The sequence below is a fragment of the Schistocerca gregaria genome, chromosome 3 (assembly GCF_023897955.1).
Source record: "Schistocerca gregaria isolate iqSchGreg1 chromosome 3, iqSchGreg1.2, whole genome shotgun sequence".
Lineage (NCBI taxonomy): Eukaryota > Metazoa > Arthropoda > Insecta > Orthoptera > Acrididae > Schistocerca > Schistocerca gregaria.
This window is the reverse complement of record NC_064922.1, coordinates 691,445,107-691,467,093: the sequence shown is the minus strand read 5'-3', so window position 1 is coordinate 691,467,093 and position 21,987 is coordinate 691,445,107. Positions and strand designations below refer to the sequence as shown.

Below are 21,987 nucleotides of genomic sequence, written 5' to 3'. Positions count from 1 at the left end.
ATTAACCTGACGCCTTCCACATCATTACAAAGTGTCGTATTCATGATCTATGGAACAAGTACTAATCTAATCTAATATAATCTACTCTGAACCTCCGACAGGAGGAGCTGTGTGAACCATGGCAAGGCACCTTAGACCACACATGGCTACCCCATGTGGCTGTCAGTATTTGATAGGCTTTCTTCATCGACCTACTATTATTCATGTGTATGTCTTCCCGATTAGGTTCAACAGGCGAATTTGCCTGTATAAGTTTTTAGTTTGTCTGATTTTGCCAATATAATGACTTGTCCTCTTTTTGACGATTCTTGTATTGTTTCCCTGCTCATGCAGAAATTAAATATCACCAGAAGTCGTGGTATTATTGTTTCTTGAGGCGATTTTCTAAGACGAATTCATCAGTCCATTTTCTCCAGGTACAGAATTCCTTCCATTCATTATAGGGTCTGTTATCTCTTCTTCCATTATTAGCATTGTAAGCTCTGCCTGCTCTTCACTGTCTACTGCTAGTGCTTGATTGCTTTGTCTTAGATTTGCTATGTTAATAATCAGAAGGCAGCATCGAATCTTGGGTCTTGCAGGTATGAGGGATGGCTTCGACTGTGTTCTTGAACTCCTGTGCTATCTTGCTTGCGTCAGTGCTGGGTTCACTGTCGATTATTGGCATGGTTTCGTTGTCTTCTTGTGTCCTGAAAGAGTCTTGAATCGATGATAGAATTTCCCCTCATCTATGTAGTCTAGTTTGTTGCATGTATCTGTCCATTATTTCTGTGTATATTCTAACATTATTCTTTTAATCCTTGCATTTAACCTGTACCGTGCTGGTTTCAGTGGGGGGTTAGTTCATTGTTCTTTTTCTGGGCTGGTTCGTTACTTCTCTTCAATTAGTTTCAGCTCTGCTTATGGCATCGTTGGCTTCCAGTTCATTATTTATTTTTTGAGTATCCTTTCTTCAATAGCTCTCTGTATTTTTTAAAAATTATTGATTACTGTTTCTAAATATTGATCGTCCATTATTGTTATTGTCATTTTCCGATATTTCTCTCAGTCGCAGTTATATAATTAATAATTGTTCTTTTTTCAGATCAGAGTGAGAGGGGGGGGGTGAGGGGCATCCGATGTCATGAAGATTAATGGTAGGTGATCGCTAGACTCTGATTAAAATTAGTTGATAGTTGACACTTTAAGTGTTGGAGTTGTCTTCCTCCAGTCATAGCACTCAGATTCATTCTCGAACTGTTCACCATTGCCCAACTGTCACAACAAATGGTCAGTTCACCTCCAATTCCTTGTAAGGCTTTTCTTTTTGTTGTGTTTGGATACTGAATCCTGGATCTGGCCCCTTTATTTCACATTTCATTACAAGTGATAAACATATACAAAACAACAAAACGATGGCATCGAAATAACTCACATTTCGTGCACTCCACTAGTTTCTTTCACACTAGACGTGATTCAGGTTCACATATTGAGTTATTAATATCATAGAGATTGGCTTACAGCAGACCAACTTTATATGACATGACGTGAAACTGAGCTGTTTAGCCCGCCGGAGTGGCCGAGCGGTTCTAGGCGCTACAGTCTGGTACGCAGGTTCGAATGCTGCCTCGTACATGGATGTGTGTGATGTCCTTAGGTTAGTTAGGTTTATGTAGTTCTAAGTTCTAGGGGACTGATGACCTCAGACGTTAAGTCCCGTAGTGCTCAGAGCCATTTAAACAATTTTTTTCCAGGTTTAAAAAAAATGGTAGATGATTATTGAAACTGGTTTTAGAGATAAATAAATAAATATGTATAACCTTATCATCCTCCATAACACATTGTGAACGTTACAGATGCAAAAGGTCATGAGCTCGAATCCCATTGGATGATATAATTTTTTTAATTTTTAAATCCATATCAAAATGAGTCTGGCTATTGTTTTTTAATTAATTAGTTTCTATGTATTTTTAAACTTTTGTTGCAACATTATCATCATCATACTGACATTTTTATTTGCTCTTAGTTCTCATCCTATGATTTTTTTCATTTCGAATCTACCTTTGTCACCTATAACCAGTAAATAAGTTCCAACCAGAATTGCTCATTGGACAGTAGCGCGTCAGCTTGTGTGGTAAAAACAAGATGTCATAGTCCTGGAGAGAACATGATGGCTACCGCTGCTCTGTGCTTGGTGCATCGGATAACCTCAGAAGGGGTCAATGTCATTCAGAAGCCGTCTGTCAACTCAGAGTGCAACACAGCTGTCTGCAGTATATGATGCTGGTGACTGCTGGGTACTGTGGGTAGCCATATTGCAAAGCTTATATGCAAACTGATAGCTGTAATTTATGGTGAAATGGGAGTCCTTCGTTGCCTATTGGCTCAGCTTGGATTTTACATCGTCATCTGCTCGACCATATGAGCCACAATGAAATGTCGGACAATAGTGAGTGGTCCACTGTGGTCTGTAAAATACACCCTGACTGTGAAGCTAGTCATTTGTTCAACTCTTCTGTATGGATAGCTGGAAGTACGAGTACTTGCTGTTTGAGGGTCTTGCATAGTCTCAGGAGCAACGCTGCGTTGGCTACCTCAAACTTGTTAAACTGAGGTGGAAACTGTGTGATGTCTCTGATCATGGTGATATGTTTGCCTATGTGACACAATAAAGTCGAGTATTTCAAAGCATCATCAAACGGGCTGTGTACAATGAATATCGATCATAGGGAAGATGTCCATTGGTTATTATTTGATCAGATCCAGGATAGCAATGTACAAACCTCCATTGGTCGTACACAGTACTGTAGAAAGGCCGGAAATGTTCTGGCCTGGCTCAGCTGGACGAGCTCTGCCACTAGGCAGAAACGGATTCGTTGCCTGAGCCCAGCGCAGCAGCACAAGTCTCTTTGAGGGGGATGAACAATTGTTATTGCTTGTGAACACTGGCGTCCTGTGGGATGTTAGGTTGACCTGCTTCGTTGAAATATGAGGTGGCGGCTGGTGCCACATGGGGACGAGAATTTTGGTGCACATGGGACAGTGGAAGAAGTCACTTTTGCTCACATTTTGTTCTTTGACATGTCCTGGATTCCTCGTTATAGTATGTGGTCCATGAAGAACACTGTCGAGCCCTACGAAAGGTCCGAAAATGCCCTGTTGGTCGCTGGTATCCACTGTCCTGGCTGCAGCTGGCGTGTCTGTGAAGTATGTGGCGGATTTGCTGCTGTCTGGAGTCACCAGTATGGGAAAAACAGGCAGCAAGGGTCGAGTAGAATGATGCGCAGACCTGCGCAAAGTATTTCACACTTTATTGCCATAAACATGAACCGAACATATACATGAAACAATACCTACAGTTTGAGAGACAAGTGGGAACTGACGGTCAAAGATCTTGAACCCTGTTGTTGTTTTGGTCTTCAGTCCTGAGACTGGTTTGATGCAGCTCTCCATGCTACTCTATCCTGTGCAAGCTTCTTCATCTCCCAGTACTTGCTGCAATCTACATCCTTCTGAATCTGTTTAGTGTATTCATCTCTTGGTCTCCATCTAGGATTTTTACCCTCCACACTGTCCTCCAATGCTAAATTTGTGATCCCTTGATGCCTCAAAACATGTCCTACCAACCGGTCCCTTCTTTTTGTCAAGTTGTGCCACAGACTCCTCTTCTCCCCAATTCTATTCAATACCTCCTCATTAGTTATGTGATCTACCCATCTCATCTTCAGCATTCTTCTGTAGCACCACATTTCGAAAGCTTCTATTCTCTTCTTGTCCAAACTAGTTATCGTCCATGTTTCACTTCCATACAAGGCTACACTCCATACAAATACTTTCAGAAACGACTTCCTGACCATTAAATCTATACTCGATGTTAACAAATTTCTCTTCTTCAGAAACGCTTTCCTTGCCATTGCCAGTCTACATTTTATATCCTCTCTACTTCGACCATCATCATTTATTTTACTCCCCAAATAGCAAAACTCCTTTCCTACTTTAAGTGTCTCATTTCCTAATCTAATTCCCTCAGCATCACCCGATTTAATTTGACTACATTCCATTATCCTCGTTTTGCTTTTGTTTATGTTCATCTTATATCCTCCTTTTAAGACACTGTCCATTCCGTTCAACTGCTCTTCCAAGTCCTTTGCTGTCTCTGACAGAATTACAATGTCATCGGCGAACCTCAAAGTTTTTATTTATTCTCCGTGGATTTTAATACCTACCCCAAATTTTTCTTTTGTTTCCTTTACTGCTTGCTCAATATACAGATTGAATAACATCGGGGAGAGGCTACAACCCTGTCTCACTCCCTTCCCAACCACTGCTTCCCTTTCATGTCCCTCGACTCTTATAACTGCCATCTGGTTTCTGTACAAATTGTAAATAGCCTTTTGCTCCCTGTATTTTACCCCTGCCACCTTTACAATTTGAAAGAGAGTATTCCAGTCAACATTGTCAAAAGCTTTCTCTAAGTCTACAAATGCTAGAAACGTAGGTTTGCCTTTTCTTAATCTTTCTTCTAAGATAAGTCGTAAGGTTAGTATTGCCTCACGTGTTCCAACATTTCTGTGGAATCCAAACTGATCTTCCGCAAGGTCCGCTTCTACCAGTTTTTCCATTCGTCTGTAAAGAATTCGTGTTAGTATTTTGCAGCTATGACTTATTAAACTGATAGTTCGGTAATTTTCACATCTGTCAACACCTGCTTTCTTTGGGATTGGAATGATTATATTCTTCTTGAAGTCTGAGGGTATTTCGCCTGTCTCATAAATCTTGCTCACCAGATGGTAGAGTTTTGTCATGACTGGCTCTCCCAAGGCCGTCAGTAGTTCTAATGGAATGTTGTCTACTCCCGGGGCCTTGTTTCGACTCAGGTCTTTCAGTGCTCTGTCAAACTCTTCCCGCAGTATTGTATCTCCCATTTCATCTTCATCTGCATCCTCTTCCATTTCCAGTACATCGCCCTTGTATAAACCTTCTATATAATCCTTCCACCTTTCCGCCTTACCTTCTTTGCTTGGAATGGGGTTTCCATCTGAGCTCTTGATATTCATACAAGTGGTCCTCTTTTCTCCAAAGGTCTCTTTAATTTTCCTGTAGGCAGTATCTATCTTACCCCTAGTGAGATAAGCCTCTACATCATTATATTTGTCCTCTAACCATCCCTGCTTAGCCATTTTGCACTTCCTGTCGATCTCATTTTTGAGACGTATTCCTTTTTGCCTGCTTCATTTACTGCATTTTTATATTTTCTCCTTTCATCAATTAAATTCAATATTTTTTCTGTTACCCATAGATTTCTATTAGCCCTCGTCTTTTTACCTACTTTATCTTCTGCTGCCTTCACTACTTCATCCCTCAAAGCTACCCATTCTTCTTCTACTGTATTTCGTTCCTCCATTCCTGTCAGTTATTCCCTTATGCTCTCTCTGAAACTCTCTACAACCTCTGGTTCTTTCAGTTTATCCAGGTCCCATCTCCTTAAATTAGCACCTTTTTGTAGTTTCTTCAGCTTTAATCTACAGTTCATAACCAATAGATTGTGGTCAGAGTCCACATCTGCCCCTGGAAATGTCTTACAATTTAAAACCTGGTTCCTAAATCTCTGTCTTACCATTATATAATCTATCTGATACCTGTCAGTATCTCCAGGATTCTTCCATGTATACAACCTTCTTTTACGATTCTTAAACCAAGTATTAGCTATGATTAAGTTATGCTCTGTGCAAAATTCTACCAGACGGCTTCCTCTTTCATGTCTTCCCCCTAATCCATATTCACCTAGTATGTTTCCTTCTCTCCCTTTTCCTATTGTCGAATTCCAGTCACCCATGACTATTAAATTGTCGTCTCCCTTCACTACCTGAATAATTTCTTTTATCTCATCATAGGTTTCCTCAATTTCTTCATCATCTGCAGAGCTAGTTGGCATATAAACTTGTACTACTGTAGTAGGCGTGGGCTTTGTGTCTATCTTGGCCACAACAATGCGTTCACTATGCTGTTTGTAGTAGCTTACCCGCATTCCTATTTTTTTTATTCATTATTAAACCTACTCCTGCATTACCCCTATTTGATTTTGTATTTGTAACCCTGTATTCACCTGATCAAAAGTCTTGTTCCTCCTGCCACCGAACTTCACTAATTCCCACTATATCTAACTTTAACCTATCCATTTCCCTTTTTAAATTTTCTAACCTACCTGCCCGATTAAGGGATCTGACATTCCACGCTCCGATCTGTAGAACGCCCTAGCTACAGATAAATCATATCCATAGTGCAGTGGTCGGTGTTGCATTTTGCCAAACTAATAAGTCGTTAGGCTTTCCAGCAGCAAAAAGTGAAGTAGGAGAGCCTTATGCAGACTGGATGTCAATTATATTTCGTGGTAGTCCTTACTTCGAAATGCAAGCAAAGCAAAAGAAAGTGATGCAGTTGAAAAATAATATGCTGCTTTTGATGGGAATGGAGTGTACACTCCTGGAAATGGAAAAAAGAACACATTGACACCGGTGTGTCAGACCCACCATACTTGCTCCGGACACTGGGAGAGGACTGTACAAGCAATGATCACACGCACGGCACAGCGAACACACCAGGAACCGCGGTGTTGGCCATCGAATGGCGCTAGCTGCGCAGCATTTGTGCACCGCCGCCGTCAGTGTCAGCCAGTTTGCCGTGGCATACGGAGCTCCATCGCAGTCTTTAACACTGGTAGCATGCCGCGACAGCGTAGACGTGAACCGTATGTGCAGTTGACGGACTTTGAGCGAGGGCGTATAGTGGGCATGCGGGAGGCCGGGTGGACGTACCGCCGAATTGCTCAACACGTGGGGCGTGAGGTCTCCACAGTACATCGATGTTGTCGCCAGTGGTCGGCGGAAGGTGCACGTGCCCGTCGACCTGGGACCGGACCGCAGCGACGCACGGATGCACGCCAAGACCGTAGGATCCTACGCAGTGTCGTAGGGGACCACACCGCCACTTCCCAGCAAATTAGGGACACTGTTGCTCCTGGGGTATCGGCGAGGACCATTCGCAACCGTCTCCATGAAGCTGGGCTACGGTCCCGCACACCGTTAGGCCGTCTTCCCCTCACGCCCCAACATCGTGCAGCCCGCCTCCAGTGGTGTCGCGACAGGCGTGAATGGAGGGACGAATGGAGATGTGTCGTCTTCAGCGATGAGAGTCTCTTCTGCCTTGGTGCCAATGATGGTCGTATGCGTGTTTGGCGCCGTGCAGGTGAGCGCCACAATCAGCACTGCATACGGTAGAGGCACACAGGGCCAACACCTGGCATCATGGTGTGGGGAGCGATCTCCTACACTGGCCGTACACCTCTGGTAATCGTCGAGGGGACACTGAATAGTGCACGGTACATCCAAACCGTCATCGAACCCATCGTTCTACCATTCCTAGACCGGCAAGGAAACTTGCTGATCCAACAGGACAATGCACGTCTGCATGTATCCTGTGCCACCCAACGTGCTCTAGAAGATGTAAGTCAACTACCCTGGCCAGCAAGATCTCCGGATCTGTCCCCCATTGAGCATGTTTGGGACTGGATGAAGCGTCGTCTCACGCGGTCTGCATGTCCAGCACGAACGCTGGTCCAACTGAGGCGCCAGGTGGAAATGGCATGGCAAGCCGTTCCACAGGACTACATCCAGCATCTCTAGGATCGTCTCCATGGGAGAATAGCAGCCTGCATTGCTGCGAAAGGTGGATATACACTGTACTAGTGCCGACATTGTGCATGCTCTGTTGCCTGTGTCTATGTGCCTGTGGTTCTGTCAGTGTGATCATGTGATGTATCTGACCCCAGGAATGTGTCAATAAAGTTTCCCCTTCCTGGGACAATGAATTCACGGTGTTTTTATTTCAATTTCCAGGAGTGTATAAAGCACATAGAAATCGTAGGGCAGTCGTAGGAAACAACAAGGTAATGCACTCCTTTGAGGCACCAACAGGTTGGCGCCAAATCACATTTCTTTCTTTAGCTGTAGGCCTCTGGGCGTGAAAAGGCGGGAATTTCAGTGTTCGCTCTGGTCTGATGTAGCAGTTTTGGAAAATTATGGAGAAGGCGGAGGACGCTCCAGGAGTATTGACACTTGTCATTGGATGACTGCTCGTGAGAGGCTATGATTGGCTCTCGAAGAAGAGGCAAATATTACGAGGGAAGACAGGAGGAACTAAGTGGACGTTTCGTCCGTTGCTAGTGAGAGAATGACTTCGAATTCTGCAAGCAGAATTCGGTGTGAGAAGCAGTCATTTTACTTTACAGCTCCAACTGGAGCTTGATGAAATGTTTGTGTTAGGTAGCTTTTCAGGATTCACAAGCATCATCCGACACAATGGTCACTGACTGTAGCGCCAGTGGACAACACAACGACGCTTTTTTAAAAAAAATGGTGAGATCTGTAATTAAATTTGTTGTGTATGGGTCGCAATGTACTCAGTGAATGTTATAGTGTTAATAAGCAGGAGGAAGACGCTCTTCTGGCATGCTTAATTTTACGAACTAAAATTATGGCAGTCACCATCGTCAGATCACGAAAATGAATCAGTGGTCTAATAATGTAGTAACCTACCTACCGATTCCTTGTCTTGAATCTCCGCCAACCTTAGTTACTTGTAACTGGTTCGTGTTCTTGTGATAATTTGTCAATGAACAGGAAGTTATTAAACATGTTCACGTTATACTTCAGTGAAACTACTGCTCTTCTTTTGTGTGAGGATTTATAGCAAACAATAGAACTTGTGGCAACTTTCTTATCCTTGAGTAACAACTGATTGTTTACAGTTTTAATTGGGCATCTACATACCAATACAAGTTAATTATGTAAAGGCGTAGACGATGGGGTATAGTAATCATCCCACTTCAAATCCCTCCTTATACCATAAATACTTTATGGAAGTAACTGCTACCAGTGATTACTCTGCAATCGTGTAATGGTGCAATAACGGGCTTTCCTGCGTATTTGTTCGTAGTACGTTTATTTATGTTGAGGGTCAACTGTCGCTCCCTGCACCGAGCGTCAATCCTCTGCAGGTCTTCCTTCATTCAACTGTAATTTTCTAGCATTGCAACTTCTCTGTGTACAACAGCATCAACTGTGAATAGCTTCCTGGAACTTCCAATATTTTTTACTATGTCATTTATCCTGTCCAGTCACATAAATGTGTCCTCCTGCGAAAAGCCTCAGTAACCACATTTTACAGGCGAGGCATGCAGGAACAGAGTCAATGAGGTTCTGGAAGATATCGACAGGGATGTGGAGCCATGTCAACTCCAGTGCTGTTGCCAATTGTGCTAGGCCTGATCCAGGTGGTCCCACAGATTCTCAAGTGGGTTTAAGTCTGCAGAGTTCTGGTGGCCAGGGTAGTATGGTAACTCAAGCTGGTGTTCTTTGAAATCCGTACAAACACTGTGAGCTTTGTGACACATTGCCACTCGTATTATGTGCTTTAGGTGGCAGTGTGGAACAGTATTGAGTACATTCTGGAAGTCAAGGAGCATGGCATCTTCCTGGATGGTTGTATCTACTGCTTTCTGAGTCTCATAGTTGGTTCTTTGAAGTGAGAGGTTGTTTGTACTTCTAAATTCGGGTTTCTCTATCCATTTACTACTTAGTAGTCTTTCACATCATGATCTATTTATTTAATAACACAAATGGCGCTGAGACGGTTCCTTTGTTGGGATGTTCGTTGGTTCTTGGGTTTATTTCCTGTGCCTTCAGTGCACGATACGGGGCAGGCCACAGACTTTCGCTCAAAGCGTGTGCTACTCGGAATGTGCGACCTGATATACATACCGATACTATAAAAGGAAGCCCCATATGATAGTTTGTAAGGGGGGGAGGGGGGTGGGGAAGGGGCTGGTTAGCTCAGGGTTATGTAGTATTTTTAATATTTTGTGACATGAATTCCGATTTGTAAGTAACCATAAAAAAGTCCAGTTGTGACCCTGCTAAAAAAACTGCTTAATACCGAGTTTTCAACATTTTTTTGAAAGAAAAGCACCTAGCTACACAATATGTTTTCCTTTCACTGAAAGCCGGGGTGCGGGGGCTTGACACTATGTATTTGTTCTTTTTGAGGTTAATCGTCAGTGTTTCAATTTTCCTTATGTATTGCCAAAAGGTGAGGCCCACCTCGCATTGGGCATCTCATTTTGGCGTCTTACTGATGACGTAGGTGTAGACGTAACCTCTAGTGAATCGAGAGGTACGCCACAATCTGTTGGATTCCACACCCTGCCTAAATACAGTTCTGAAGTCTTCATTGATGTGGTCAAGTTCCCTAGCATGATGAGGTCAGGGGAATCGTACCTTTGGGCCATCTCTGTTGTGTACTACTGTGGTGTTATGTGTGTGTTGGTATTGTGTGGCCGCACTAAAAGTATCTGAGGTTCCGCTTCATTGCCAACTCACGGCCCAAATGCTTTTGGAAGTGAGGATGTTGCCATGAACTGCACTAGACTATGCCCGAGTTTCGGAGCAGCGCTATGTGTCCTGGCACGGAATTTTCTCTAAGCTTGATGAGAGGCAGGAACTGCTCTGCTGTGCTGCACTAATGTAATACAAAACGAAAATTTAGCATTACGTCAGATGCTTCGCGTTCCATAAACAATTAGAATGATAACAAGTACAGTAAATTTGTACAGTATGAAGCAACCTCTGACATCCACTTCACAGAGGTTTGCGGAGTATATAAGTGGATGCAAAATACTGTTTGCATCTTTCAAGTGCACTTTTGTTTTATGAAAATATAGCTTGCATGAGGAGTTATTAATTAATAAGCCATCGAAAAATAGTCTTTTCTACAGTTTCTGCTTATTAAGAGTGTTATATGACGTCCGTGAGAATTCACCTTCTCACTGAGCTTTGTTTTTCACACGCATAAACTTGACATTAGAAAAACAATATTAAATCTGTTTCTCATTCGATCACCGGTATCCATTTCATATGCACGGCGAGAAAACTGTTTCAATTTTCTTGAATATTCGTAAAAAATTAATTTTGCTTTGCAGTTCCTCAATGTTCTTCAGCTGCACGTTGGTGAATTGTAACAATTGTATATAGTGCGAGAGTACTTGTTTTTTTTCCTAACACGAATTCTGTTCTATATTTAATTTTATGCTCAGTGGATGACATTTGTGACATGTCGCTATGACACGGAACAGACGAAATGAAGTTTCGACCCAGTCAGAAAAAAATATTTGACAATTCTTCAGTTTTTTCAAAGCTCTTAAGTATACAGGTTCCACTTAGCGCTGTGATGAAGTTCTTTGATCTGTTCGCAGGCTATTGGTCGCTTACCAGCGGAGATCTGCGAACGTTGTTTACTGTTTGGTGTACCTGTGCGTCTTTTCAATAGTTTATGTGTGCAAAATGACTACTCAGCCGCACAGTAAGAAGCGCGTCTGCTATTATTATGATAGTAAGTATTTTATTATTGTACGTTTTTGAAATAATGACGTTTTTTATGTTAAAGTCGCAGTTACATTCGCAATGAGCGTCGATCCGTATATAATTTAATTTTTTGTCGCTGGTTTGCTGTTTAAGTGCGAAAATGGACGTAAATAGAATTAACAATGTAACTTTTAATAGTCCTACAGTGAACGATGTGTTGACTTGCGCACTTCTCAGTTGTCGGTCAGTATTTTTCCTGTTAGGGGAGGAAATTGTCTGGGCGGACATTATCGAAGCACCGTAGTTTGTCATGAGGCACATATTGTCAATGAGAATTGTGTGTTGATTACTATAAGACTGTTTTTGCATCTCTGTTTCTACACATTACTGATTAACAACCTGAATTATTGTCATTATCGTTGCCAAATAGGGTAACTTTAGTTAGCACTACTTAAATCGTATTCCCGCTTTGGGAGTACGGTGCCTAAGCTGTCTTGGAATAATGAATGTGGAAGTAACTTCCGATAGGCGATTTTCATATTTAATCACAGTGAAAACTGTTTGTGTTACGGCATAGGTCATTTTGTTAGATAAATCTGAAAAGCCCTAATTGCCTATAAGATCATTTTGCCGAATTTAAATTGATTTCATTCCTCCGTTTTTGAATGGCTGCTGAAAGATAGAAGAAATAAAAATATCTGACTTTGCGACGATTTTATGGAGAAAAAGATTTATCTGAGACTCCAAATTTCATTATTTCATATTATCACCATCTCCTGATTATAATATCTTGTTATATGATGAAATGTTTTGCTAAATTGGGTTAAATAGTATTTAGGTAGTCCAAACGTTAATCAACATCAGTATTGAAAGCGGTTTTTTCATTTATGTATTTACACCAGATATACGCGGAAATAAAACTGCAAACCAGATATTGTTAAAGAATGTCATTATGATTGTTATCATTCAGATTCTTAAACATTGGGGGGGGGGGGGCAGGGTCGCAGTCCCATAGGTCAATACATATGCATTCAATGTGTCATTGACAGTAAGGAATTTCTTATGTTTAAGTACTGCTGTTGTTTCAGCCTGCAGTCCAAAGTTTGGTTTGATGCAGCTCTCCATGCTAATCTGTCCTGCACAAACCTCATCATCTCTTAATAACTACTGCAAACTACAACCATTTGGATCTGCTTACTATATTCATGCTGGCACCTTCCTTTGCCCTCAGACTTCCCTCTGTTACCTGGTTTGCTATTCCCTAATGCCCCAGGATGTCATGTCAATTGGTGCTTTATTTTAGTCAGTTTGTGCCATAAATTTCCTTTCTCTCCAGTTAATTTCAATATCTTCTTATTAGATATTCGTCAGCTCTACTGATCTTCAGCGTTCTTGGATAGGACATTACAGAAGCGTCTGATTCCACTCGTCTGCTTTGACCCATGATGTCATCAATATTGCTGAAATGGCTACTTTGCATTTATACAAAAGGACAGTGATGCCATCACCCACACTCACCGACAAACACAATCAAAAATAAAAATGACACAATAACATCTCACTCGAAAAATTAAATTAAATTATTGGGACAACAGTGGAAAATTGGAGGTTTAGGTTGAGGCAAGCTAAATATACAACAAGAAAAAAACACTGCACCATCCCAAAACAAATAATAGGAAAAAAATTAATTACAATATTCTGCTACACCAGCAAAACCACAGGAATTGGACATTTCCCTTGACCTATGTAGTGCAGCCGCATCTGTCACTACCAAAAAACCAACACCTGCAACTCCAAAAAGTGGAACCATAAACTCAAATACCCCATGTTCACTACATCAATTAAAACATAACCAACCCACCAAAACAAAAATTACTTACCAAATCACAAGCATCCTAATGGTCAGAGCTACAGGATCTCTCGTCAACCTCATGTTGTTGCCATGAATGTGATATCTAACATCTTCAGCAATAAGACCAAACATATGCAGAAGCTGTATCTCGGACATCACTCATCTCAGAAATTAATGATACATTCGTGAATTTCACTGTCATCTCCATACCTAATGAAAAAGCTATAAAAGTTTGGACTTTTTTCTTCACAATGAACACCAAACTAATCAGACTTTTAAAAACCCAAAACATAAGCAATTAAAAAAAGCCTTAATAACTCACTGAAAATACTTCCACAACCCATGTTACTGTACCAACCATTGAAACTCAAAACCACGTTAGCACGATACAACCTAAACTCAGATGCAGCCAATACCATGTTAAAAGCATGTCTACATCCCCCACAAGATGGCATGATCAAATACAACAACACGACTTCTGTAAACACAACCAACTAAAAAACTCCACACAGTGGTGGTGTCAAACACCACTACATCATGGGTCAAAGCAGACTGGTTGAATTTGACACTTCTGCATAGCACCACATTTAGTTATTTTCAGTTTTTCCTTGCTTTATACAAATTTGCGACAATTTGGACGCTTGTAGATCTGGAAATTGATAATATTGATTTCTGAAATTCTTACAGAAACATATATTGTGTTTAGATTTTTTATCCTTAAGCATAAGAATTCTAAGCACTGTACAGTGACTAGAATGGTAGAACGTTAACGTGTTCAACATCAAAATCGAAGGACTCAGAGGTGACATATATTGAAACTATCTGGGATTTGCTGAAGACCTTGCTATTCTGCATGTAAGCATCAAAAAAATCGACCAATAAGCTGCCTCACCACAGAAAATCAGACTCAGCATACCTTTTGAGAAAACCAAAATATTATATTTACTGATCCATCTCTGTTAACTATAATCACAACACAACTGCAGCAAATCAGAATCTCAGACTAAATTGAAATGTGTATGAGAAATCAAAATGCATATTATACAACCAGAAATAATATTTGCAAGTGAAATAATTTTCAAAACCACTAATGCAGCAGAAATAGAATGAATAGTCAGAAGGATGAAAATTGGAATGTGCATACACACAAAATATGTTGCCAAGAAAACAGACACTAGAAAAGTAGGTTCTAATAAAACAGTGTATAAGGAAATGGAACCATTTATGAACACGATCGGGCAGAAACACATTTTGTTCGTTTGGTGTGTAATCAGCACTCTAGAGAACAATTAATAGGAGAACTTATTAAACAGTAAAAGCAACATTAATTGAATTTCAGAAATCAAGGAACATAGGTGGAAATAAAAATTACAGTTGAGATCAAAAGATAACATAATTGAGAAAATTGAAGGCAAACAAAACAAATTAAAAACTGAGATCAACAATCAGTCAGTGGGATAGTGATTTAAGATGAAGAAAGGAAGTGGAGATAAGATAATGAAAAAGCACTGGACCAGCAGGAAACTGAAAAACCTTTTTTATTGAATTAATCGAAGAGGTCCAATGAAGGCATAAAATACAAATAAGTGACAATAGATACTCGGTCAAATTCATATTCTTAAGAGCACATTTCCTTGAGTTTGGTTGTTGTTGTCTGATGCATGGAAAATGTTAAATTCTGATGGTGTGCAGAGAATGATTTTTATGTGATTTGGGTGAAACACACAAATCTTTGTGGTCCATGCAAACACTGTAAAAAATCACTCTTGCATTGTGCATTTGTTCAAAATTTGATAATTTTTTGCAGAGTTGTATTTATTAAAATTACAAATAGTTGTGGGTTTATATGCATGAATTGTGCTTCTGGCAAAGATTGATGTAAATGTGTAAAATAGTGAGCTGATGATGTGTCTCTTATGTCAACAAAGTTTGCTTTTCCTACCAGTGGAATGCTATACTAAGAGTTGCATTCCCTGAAGATAAGTACTAGTCAGCACATTTCTTTCTTTTGGAATTTTACAGTTTTCTGAATGTAATTGTTGCTTTAATCCAAAAGCTTTGAGACATATTAGACACGCAGTAGTAGCTCTATGGCCACATAAATATAATTACACTATAGTTATGTTGCAATATTATTCCATTTCACTCTCATGATACAAGTACACATATATCTTTATGACATCCCAGTCACTCCCTTTTGTATTGTATCTTGGAACTGCTCACTTTTATTTTCAGTTCTTTAGTAACTTTAATTGTGCCTCTTTTATTTGTGTTAAAAAAAAAAAGTTGTTATGGGGTACACAAAGCACACCAACCTCAAAATGATGTGTGCATGAGGGATCTTCAAAACATTGAACATGTTACAAATTACAGCATTTTTTGTCAGCAAAAATGGCATTTAGTAGACACCACATTCTGTCAAGTAAGACAAGTGTCATTAACAGTGGAGAGAAAAATGTACAAACATTTTAATATTTCTTGAAATGCTTGTATACTTAAAGAGCTAATCAGGAACACAGACAGTTAATAATGAAAATGACATTCTGGACTTAATGCCAGAATAAGTGTGTATAGCCATAACAGCTATGAAGGAAGGAAAGCCATCTGGAATTATGGTAATTCAGTAGAAATCTTTAATGCTGGAGCCGAGTAATACATACAGACACATAGTGTCTATAGAAGAAAACAGTTGCCCGAACTGGAAGAAAGCTGTAGGTATTCTACTTAGGAAGAATACCAGAAGAAACAGACCTACCAACTTTCTCTCTATAAAATACAACATGGTTATATTTTAATCAGTTAAAGGAGTGGGCAGGCTTTAGGAATGGATGTAGTACAATGGCCCTTCTGTAGACAATAAAAGATTGAGAAAAAAATTTGATTTGAAGAAAATCTGAGAAACAAGATGCTGATTCAGTGGATGTATCAACAACCTAAAGAATATATACAACAATGTGGGAGCTCTCATTAGAATTTATCTGGATGGTTGGGAAATATAGAATTGAATGAGGAGATTGGCATGTAGATTCAGTATCATCAAAACTGTTCTCGGCAACCCTGCAGGAAGTTTAATGATTAATGGAAGCCATTCCAGCTGTTTTATTGTACATTTATTGGGTTATGGTCGGTTTCATTCTGAGAACATCTTCGAGATGGCAGGTTTTGCTTGTGACGTAAATAGCCTGGTTGACACACGTAATATTAAAGCCAAAATTCAGAAACAATGATCACCAAGATTTTACTGGCCATTTGGTGGAAGTATGGCAAGCTGGCACAGCATGCTTTAAATGTCCAGACATAGTTATCAGCCATTCTTAGTCTGATGTACAGTGAACAATAAGACATTTGATTAGGACACAGTGAAGAATTTGTGGACAGTTAAGAGAGAAAATTGTTTTGTAGTTGTTAGCTTGTGCAGTCCTCCCCCCCCCCCCCCCCCCCCTTACAGACACGCACACTTTGTTTAAATTTTTTTTTGCATCCCTTGCAAAGTGATTATACCTTTGTGGGATTTTCTGACACCCCCACCTAACCCCACCCCAGTAGCTTCTTGCAAACAATATTGCACAATATGTTTTATTTAAACTAGTGTCCTTGCTTTGCCAAATGATTCCATTTTACCTATTTTTGCTCAGAATTTTGGGCTTTTAGGAGTAAGGGTGCTAAGATTTATTTTTCTTCCTTTACTCTTTTGAAAGGCAGCAACAGTAATAGTAGAGATTTGCAACCTTTTGAAACTATGTGCTGTCACGCAACTTGAACATGACTACTTCCCTTTCATTGGGCAGTGTGCTACCAATTGTGCATTCTGCATCATGGACTAACTCAAAGTCTCAAACTGCCATTATACACTGAGGTGACAACACTCATAGCATACCTCTTAATATAATGTTGGACCTCCTTTTGCTCTGTGTAATGCAACACACACACAACGATTTCCATTCAATGATCAGTTCAGTAGGATCAGGGGACCCAGACCATTCCATGTAAACACGACCCACACCATTATGGAGTTACCACCAGCTTGCACAGTGCCTTTTTGACAACTGCGGTCCATGGTTTCGTGGGATCTAGTCCACACTCACAAGCCCAGAAGAGTAACTGCAGGTGGTGATGTGCTGTTAGCAAAGGCACTCAAGTCAGTTTCTGCTACCATAGCCCATTAACTCCAAATTTTGACGTATTCTCCTAACAGATAAGGTTGTCATATGCCATACATTGATTCCTGTGGTTGTTTCACACAGTGTTGCTTGTCTGCAACTAAGCAAATGCTGGTGCTCTCGGTCATCAGTTGAAGGCCATTGGCCATTACAGTGTCCGTGGTGTGAGGTAATGTCTGAAATTTGGTATTCTCGGCACTCTCTTGATGCTGTGGCTCTCGGAATATTGAATTCACTAACAATTTTTGAATTGGAATGTCCCATGTGTCCAGCTCCAACTACCATTCCATGTTCAAAGTCTGTTAATTACTGTCATGTGGCCATAATCACATGGGACACCTTTTCACATGAATCCCCCGACTACAAACGACAGCTCTGCCAAGGCACTGACCTTTTATACCTTGTGTGTGCAATACATCTATATATGTGCGTAACTCTATCCATGATTTTTGTTACCTCATTATACTCCAGTTAAAATTACTTTTTTTCAGAATAAGGGCAATCATCACCTTTGTAGTGGAACAATGACAGTGAAAATTTGTGCCGGACCGGAACTCAAACCCACATTTCCTCCTTATTGTGAGCAATTGCCTTACTGTTAGGCTATCTGAGCCCATCTCACAGCCGGACCCAAATTTCCGTATGTTGTCAACCATGTCAGCTGTAGTTCGTGTGCCAAGCAGGGTGGTGCAGTGGTTAGCACACTGGACTCACATTTGGGAGGACGACGGTTTGAACTCGCGGTCGGTCATCCTCATTTAGATTTTCTGCGATTTCCCTAAATCACTTCATGCAAATGCCTGCATGTCTGAAGGAACAACACAGGTAATGCAAGATCGTAAATTACTTTGTGATTATTGACATATTGCAAGGGGGGAAGGGGGGGGTGTCACGTTGTTGCCTGTGTGCAGCCAGCCATATTTCACAAAGTGCTGCAGGTACGAAAAAGAAGGACAACACAGTGAGCAGATGTCCAGCCCTTACCATCCTCTCGATGAAATGTCAATTGCAAAGTAATTTTAATGACAATGTAGTTCCTCTCCATGCCTGCCACTCTATATAGAGGCTACCCCATGGTACTGCAGAATCAGAACCCACTGGAGGAAAGATATAGCAGACAGTTAAGTACTGCTTGCAAAAGGTAAGAATTGTGTGTTGGGTCCAATTTAGTAGTAGTTTAAGTATACGCAGCTCTCTCTGGATTTTTTCCTGGTATTTTGTGAATTTTGCTTGATGTAGGAGTAATCAAACCTACTAATGTTAATACTATTATGCAATAGAAGCTCATCCACAAAATTTGGATATTTACAGGTGACATAGGAAACTACTATTATGGTCAAGGTCATCCGATGAAACCTCATCGCATTCGTATGACACACAACTTGTTGTTAAATTATGGCCTTTACAGGAAAATGGAAATCTATGTGAGTATTTTTTTGCTATAATTTGCTTTGTTTTTTTATAATTCTTGGAATTAAGTTGTCCTCTGTCGTATAAGATAGTTATGTATCTTTACAATAATTATATGCATGTGATTTATTTTATCGTTGATTGCATTATTGGATGTGCATCCACTATTCTATTGTAATCTTCCATTTGAAGACTGTATGGGTTCATCTGTCCAGGCTATTTTAAGAGTCTTCATCTCCGCACAACTACTGCAACTTACTTCATTTTGTACCTGCTTATTGTACCCTTACTCCAAGGAAAGTTAACAAGAAAAAGAAAAATTAGGCTGCATAGATATGTTCTTTTGAGTGAACTGCTTCTAAAGTTTAACTCATTAACTGATTGTGGGTACATACCTTTAACCTGAGTGCCAAATCATGATTTTTATTATGAGATATGTTGGGGGAGGGGAGGAAAAAAAAAAGAACGGAACTTTCGCTGTAACACCTTTATTGCTTGTTCTACAACATTTTAAGCATTGTGTGCCTCTAAAAGTCCCCTCTAATGACAGTACACTGTTCCCATTGTTTCTTTCACTTTTGGAAAGCCCCCTGGAGAGCTTGTACTGGGATGGCATACAACTCTCTTGAGTATGGTGGATGATGCATAACAGGAATGTACATTGTGCTTGATAGCTGCGCATTGTACGTGATGAACATCCAAGTTGGATTTACCCACAGTTGAGGCCTCTTCCTGCACATAGCATCCCCCATGCCCATTAGGATTCCCTAGTTGATTCCTTGTTTACCACCTGATCATGTGGGTACAAATTCCTGATGGACAACGCTATTGTAGTCGGATAACACACCGTCTCATGCATGCTGTTTTGGGGTGGAGAGACCCTTTCCTCACTCGTTGCAACAGCTGCATCTTAATTGCAATATTATAGTCAGACACCCATGTCTCATCACCTGTCATGATGTTCTTAAGGAAGTTGTCATTGTCATTGGCAAGGAATTCCTCACTGATTTCGTCATTGGTCTGTTTCTGATATTCAGTAAACAAATGTAACTCGAATTTTGCATTGACAAGAAGTGTCTCACAGTAGTCACACAAAATTTGATGGCATGATCCTACTTTGATGCCTAACGTTCTCAACTACTTCTCGAACAGTTAAATGACTAATTCCATGAATCGCAGCACAAAAGCTCTGTGACTCAAACTGTCCTCCCTGTATTCTGGGCTAAGCAACTACAATATCTCTGAAAATTTAACCAAGTTCGTAGCAAAATTTCACACACACACACACACACACACACACACACACACACACATTGGTCTTCAAACTCTTTCATTGTTATGTCAGTACTAATCTTACGTGCAGCATGTGCATGTGCTCACTTCAACGGCTGTAGCTTGCTTACTAACGACCAGAACTAAACCTGGGAAACAGCAGTTTGTTTTCTGAACCTGCCGCTGCATGTGCACAATAACCACAGCGCTTTCGCTCTGCCGGTTGGTTTGCTGTTTCAAGAATTTGATGTATTTTTGAAACTGATTGCAAAGAGTTGGAGAGCCCAATTTGAAAGACTGTACACCAGTTACTACCAGCCTAATGCTCACTTCATACAGAAGTTCGACGAACTTCTAAAGTGCATTTCTCACCAGTAGGCCTCTAGGTACTGGACTCTGGCATCACTTTGATATATTGTCTCAGGGAATTTATTGAAGCAGTTTGAAATAAAATCAAGCATGTAGGTTAATGTTCTATTGCCGTTCATTAGTGCAATGGGAGAATTATGCATTTCATATGTGTGATACATCTGCTGTGAAAGATATGGGATGCAGATGGTAGTGTACAAAAAGGAATAAAGATAGTTAGCAAGTTGCAAAACATGAACATGGAAACAATCAATTACTGACAAAATTATTTAATTGGATAGATAAAAAATCTACTCACCAAGTAGTAACAGAACACATACATAAAAGACTGTTTTAATTGACAAGCATTTGGAGACATCGGCTCCTTCAGGCAGAAGGGTTGAAGGGGAAGGAGGAACGGTGAAGGAAAAGGACTGAAGCGGTCTAGGAAAAGGTATAGATTTCGGGAAAGTCACCCAGAAACGCGAGTCAGGACTTAATAAGCAGTAGGCACTATGATCAGTATGGACATACTGTTTCCAGAATTATATATCCTTGAAGAATACCAGTAATCATTTTAATTTTTTGTTAACACCTTTCATCTTGAAATTTCAATCGAAAGTCTTTTTAGAAGTGCATCTTAAAAGATGTTTACCATCTGCAAAGTGGATACGTTTCACTCAGCTTCTGTGCACAGATTCCTTAATCTGGACTATCTTTCTGGAGCCTCACCAGAAACGGCTGGAAATGGACATGGTACACCTGCAGGCTGGTCTGTGTCACCAGTCCTCCTTCACTGTAAATGTGGCTATGCTTCAGGGAGACATGGTGATGGAATGTTGTGTGACACAAGGGACATGGAATTTGGCTTAATGTTTAGCCATTAGAAAGAGGCTTCATGCTTAGGATAACACTTCACGCCAATGTGTACATGACTCTTGAGGGAGGTATGGGCTTGCTCAGGCATACTGGCCCCTTGCTGGGAGCTACCAGAGAGAGAGAGCAGTCCACTTGTGAGTGTCGCCCTAACCGCCGTCTGCTTCACGTCTGCTGTGCAGCGAGCTACCTTAATTTAAGTATTATCTGTATTTTTCTTACTTGTCACGTCTTCTTCTGTGTGTTTTTGCTTTTAGGAAGCTTTAATAGTCGAGTGCTATTAAGTGTTCCATAGATCTCGTGTTTGTTTTGAATACAGTCAGAGTGTCCCTTTAGTCAGCCATAGTGCTAGTAGTGCCAGTGTTTGTTTTGAATACAGTTCAGAGACAGGTAGTGCTATTTTCCTTGTTTTCTACAAGAAGTGGTTAGCAATCACAGTTTAGTCAATAATCAACCGCCTTTAGTGAATTAGCAGTCTAGTTAAAAGTTGATTAACACTCTATAGTAAATTGATTTCTTAGGATGGATAGGTGTGTGGCTGCTGTGTACGGACGCAGGATGAGCTGGCCACTCTTCGCGAACAGCTGAGCGTGTTGATGGCCGCGGTCAGCCGTCTTCAGGCTGCTGCCTCGGAGTGTAGCGGCAGTGGGGAGTCTGGTGCGTCGCAAGGTAC

At 40.6% G+C, this 21,987-nt stretch overlaps 1 protein-coding gene across 2 annotated transcripts in view; it reads left to right on the top strand.

Annotated features, from left to right (window-relative positions):
- The first annotated feature begins 11,234 nt into the window (after positions 1-11,234).
- LOC126354430 (histone deacetylase HDAC1) overlaps positions 11,235-21,987 on the top strand; it is a 129,448-nt gene continuing 118,695 nt past the window's right edge. The window contains exons 1-2 of one of the 2 annotated variants that reach the window (XM_050004079.1): positions 11,235-11,424; positions 18,720-18,832. In XM_050004079.1, coding sequence (XP_049860036.1) covers positions 11,376-11,424; positions 18,720-18,832 — 162 coding nt within the window. In that variant the 5' untranslated portion in view covers positions 11,235-11,375. The remainder of the gene's footprint in view (positions 11,425-18,719; positions 18,833-21,987) is intronic. The other variant, XM_050004078.1, reaches the window with a different exon arrangement.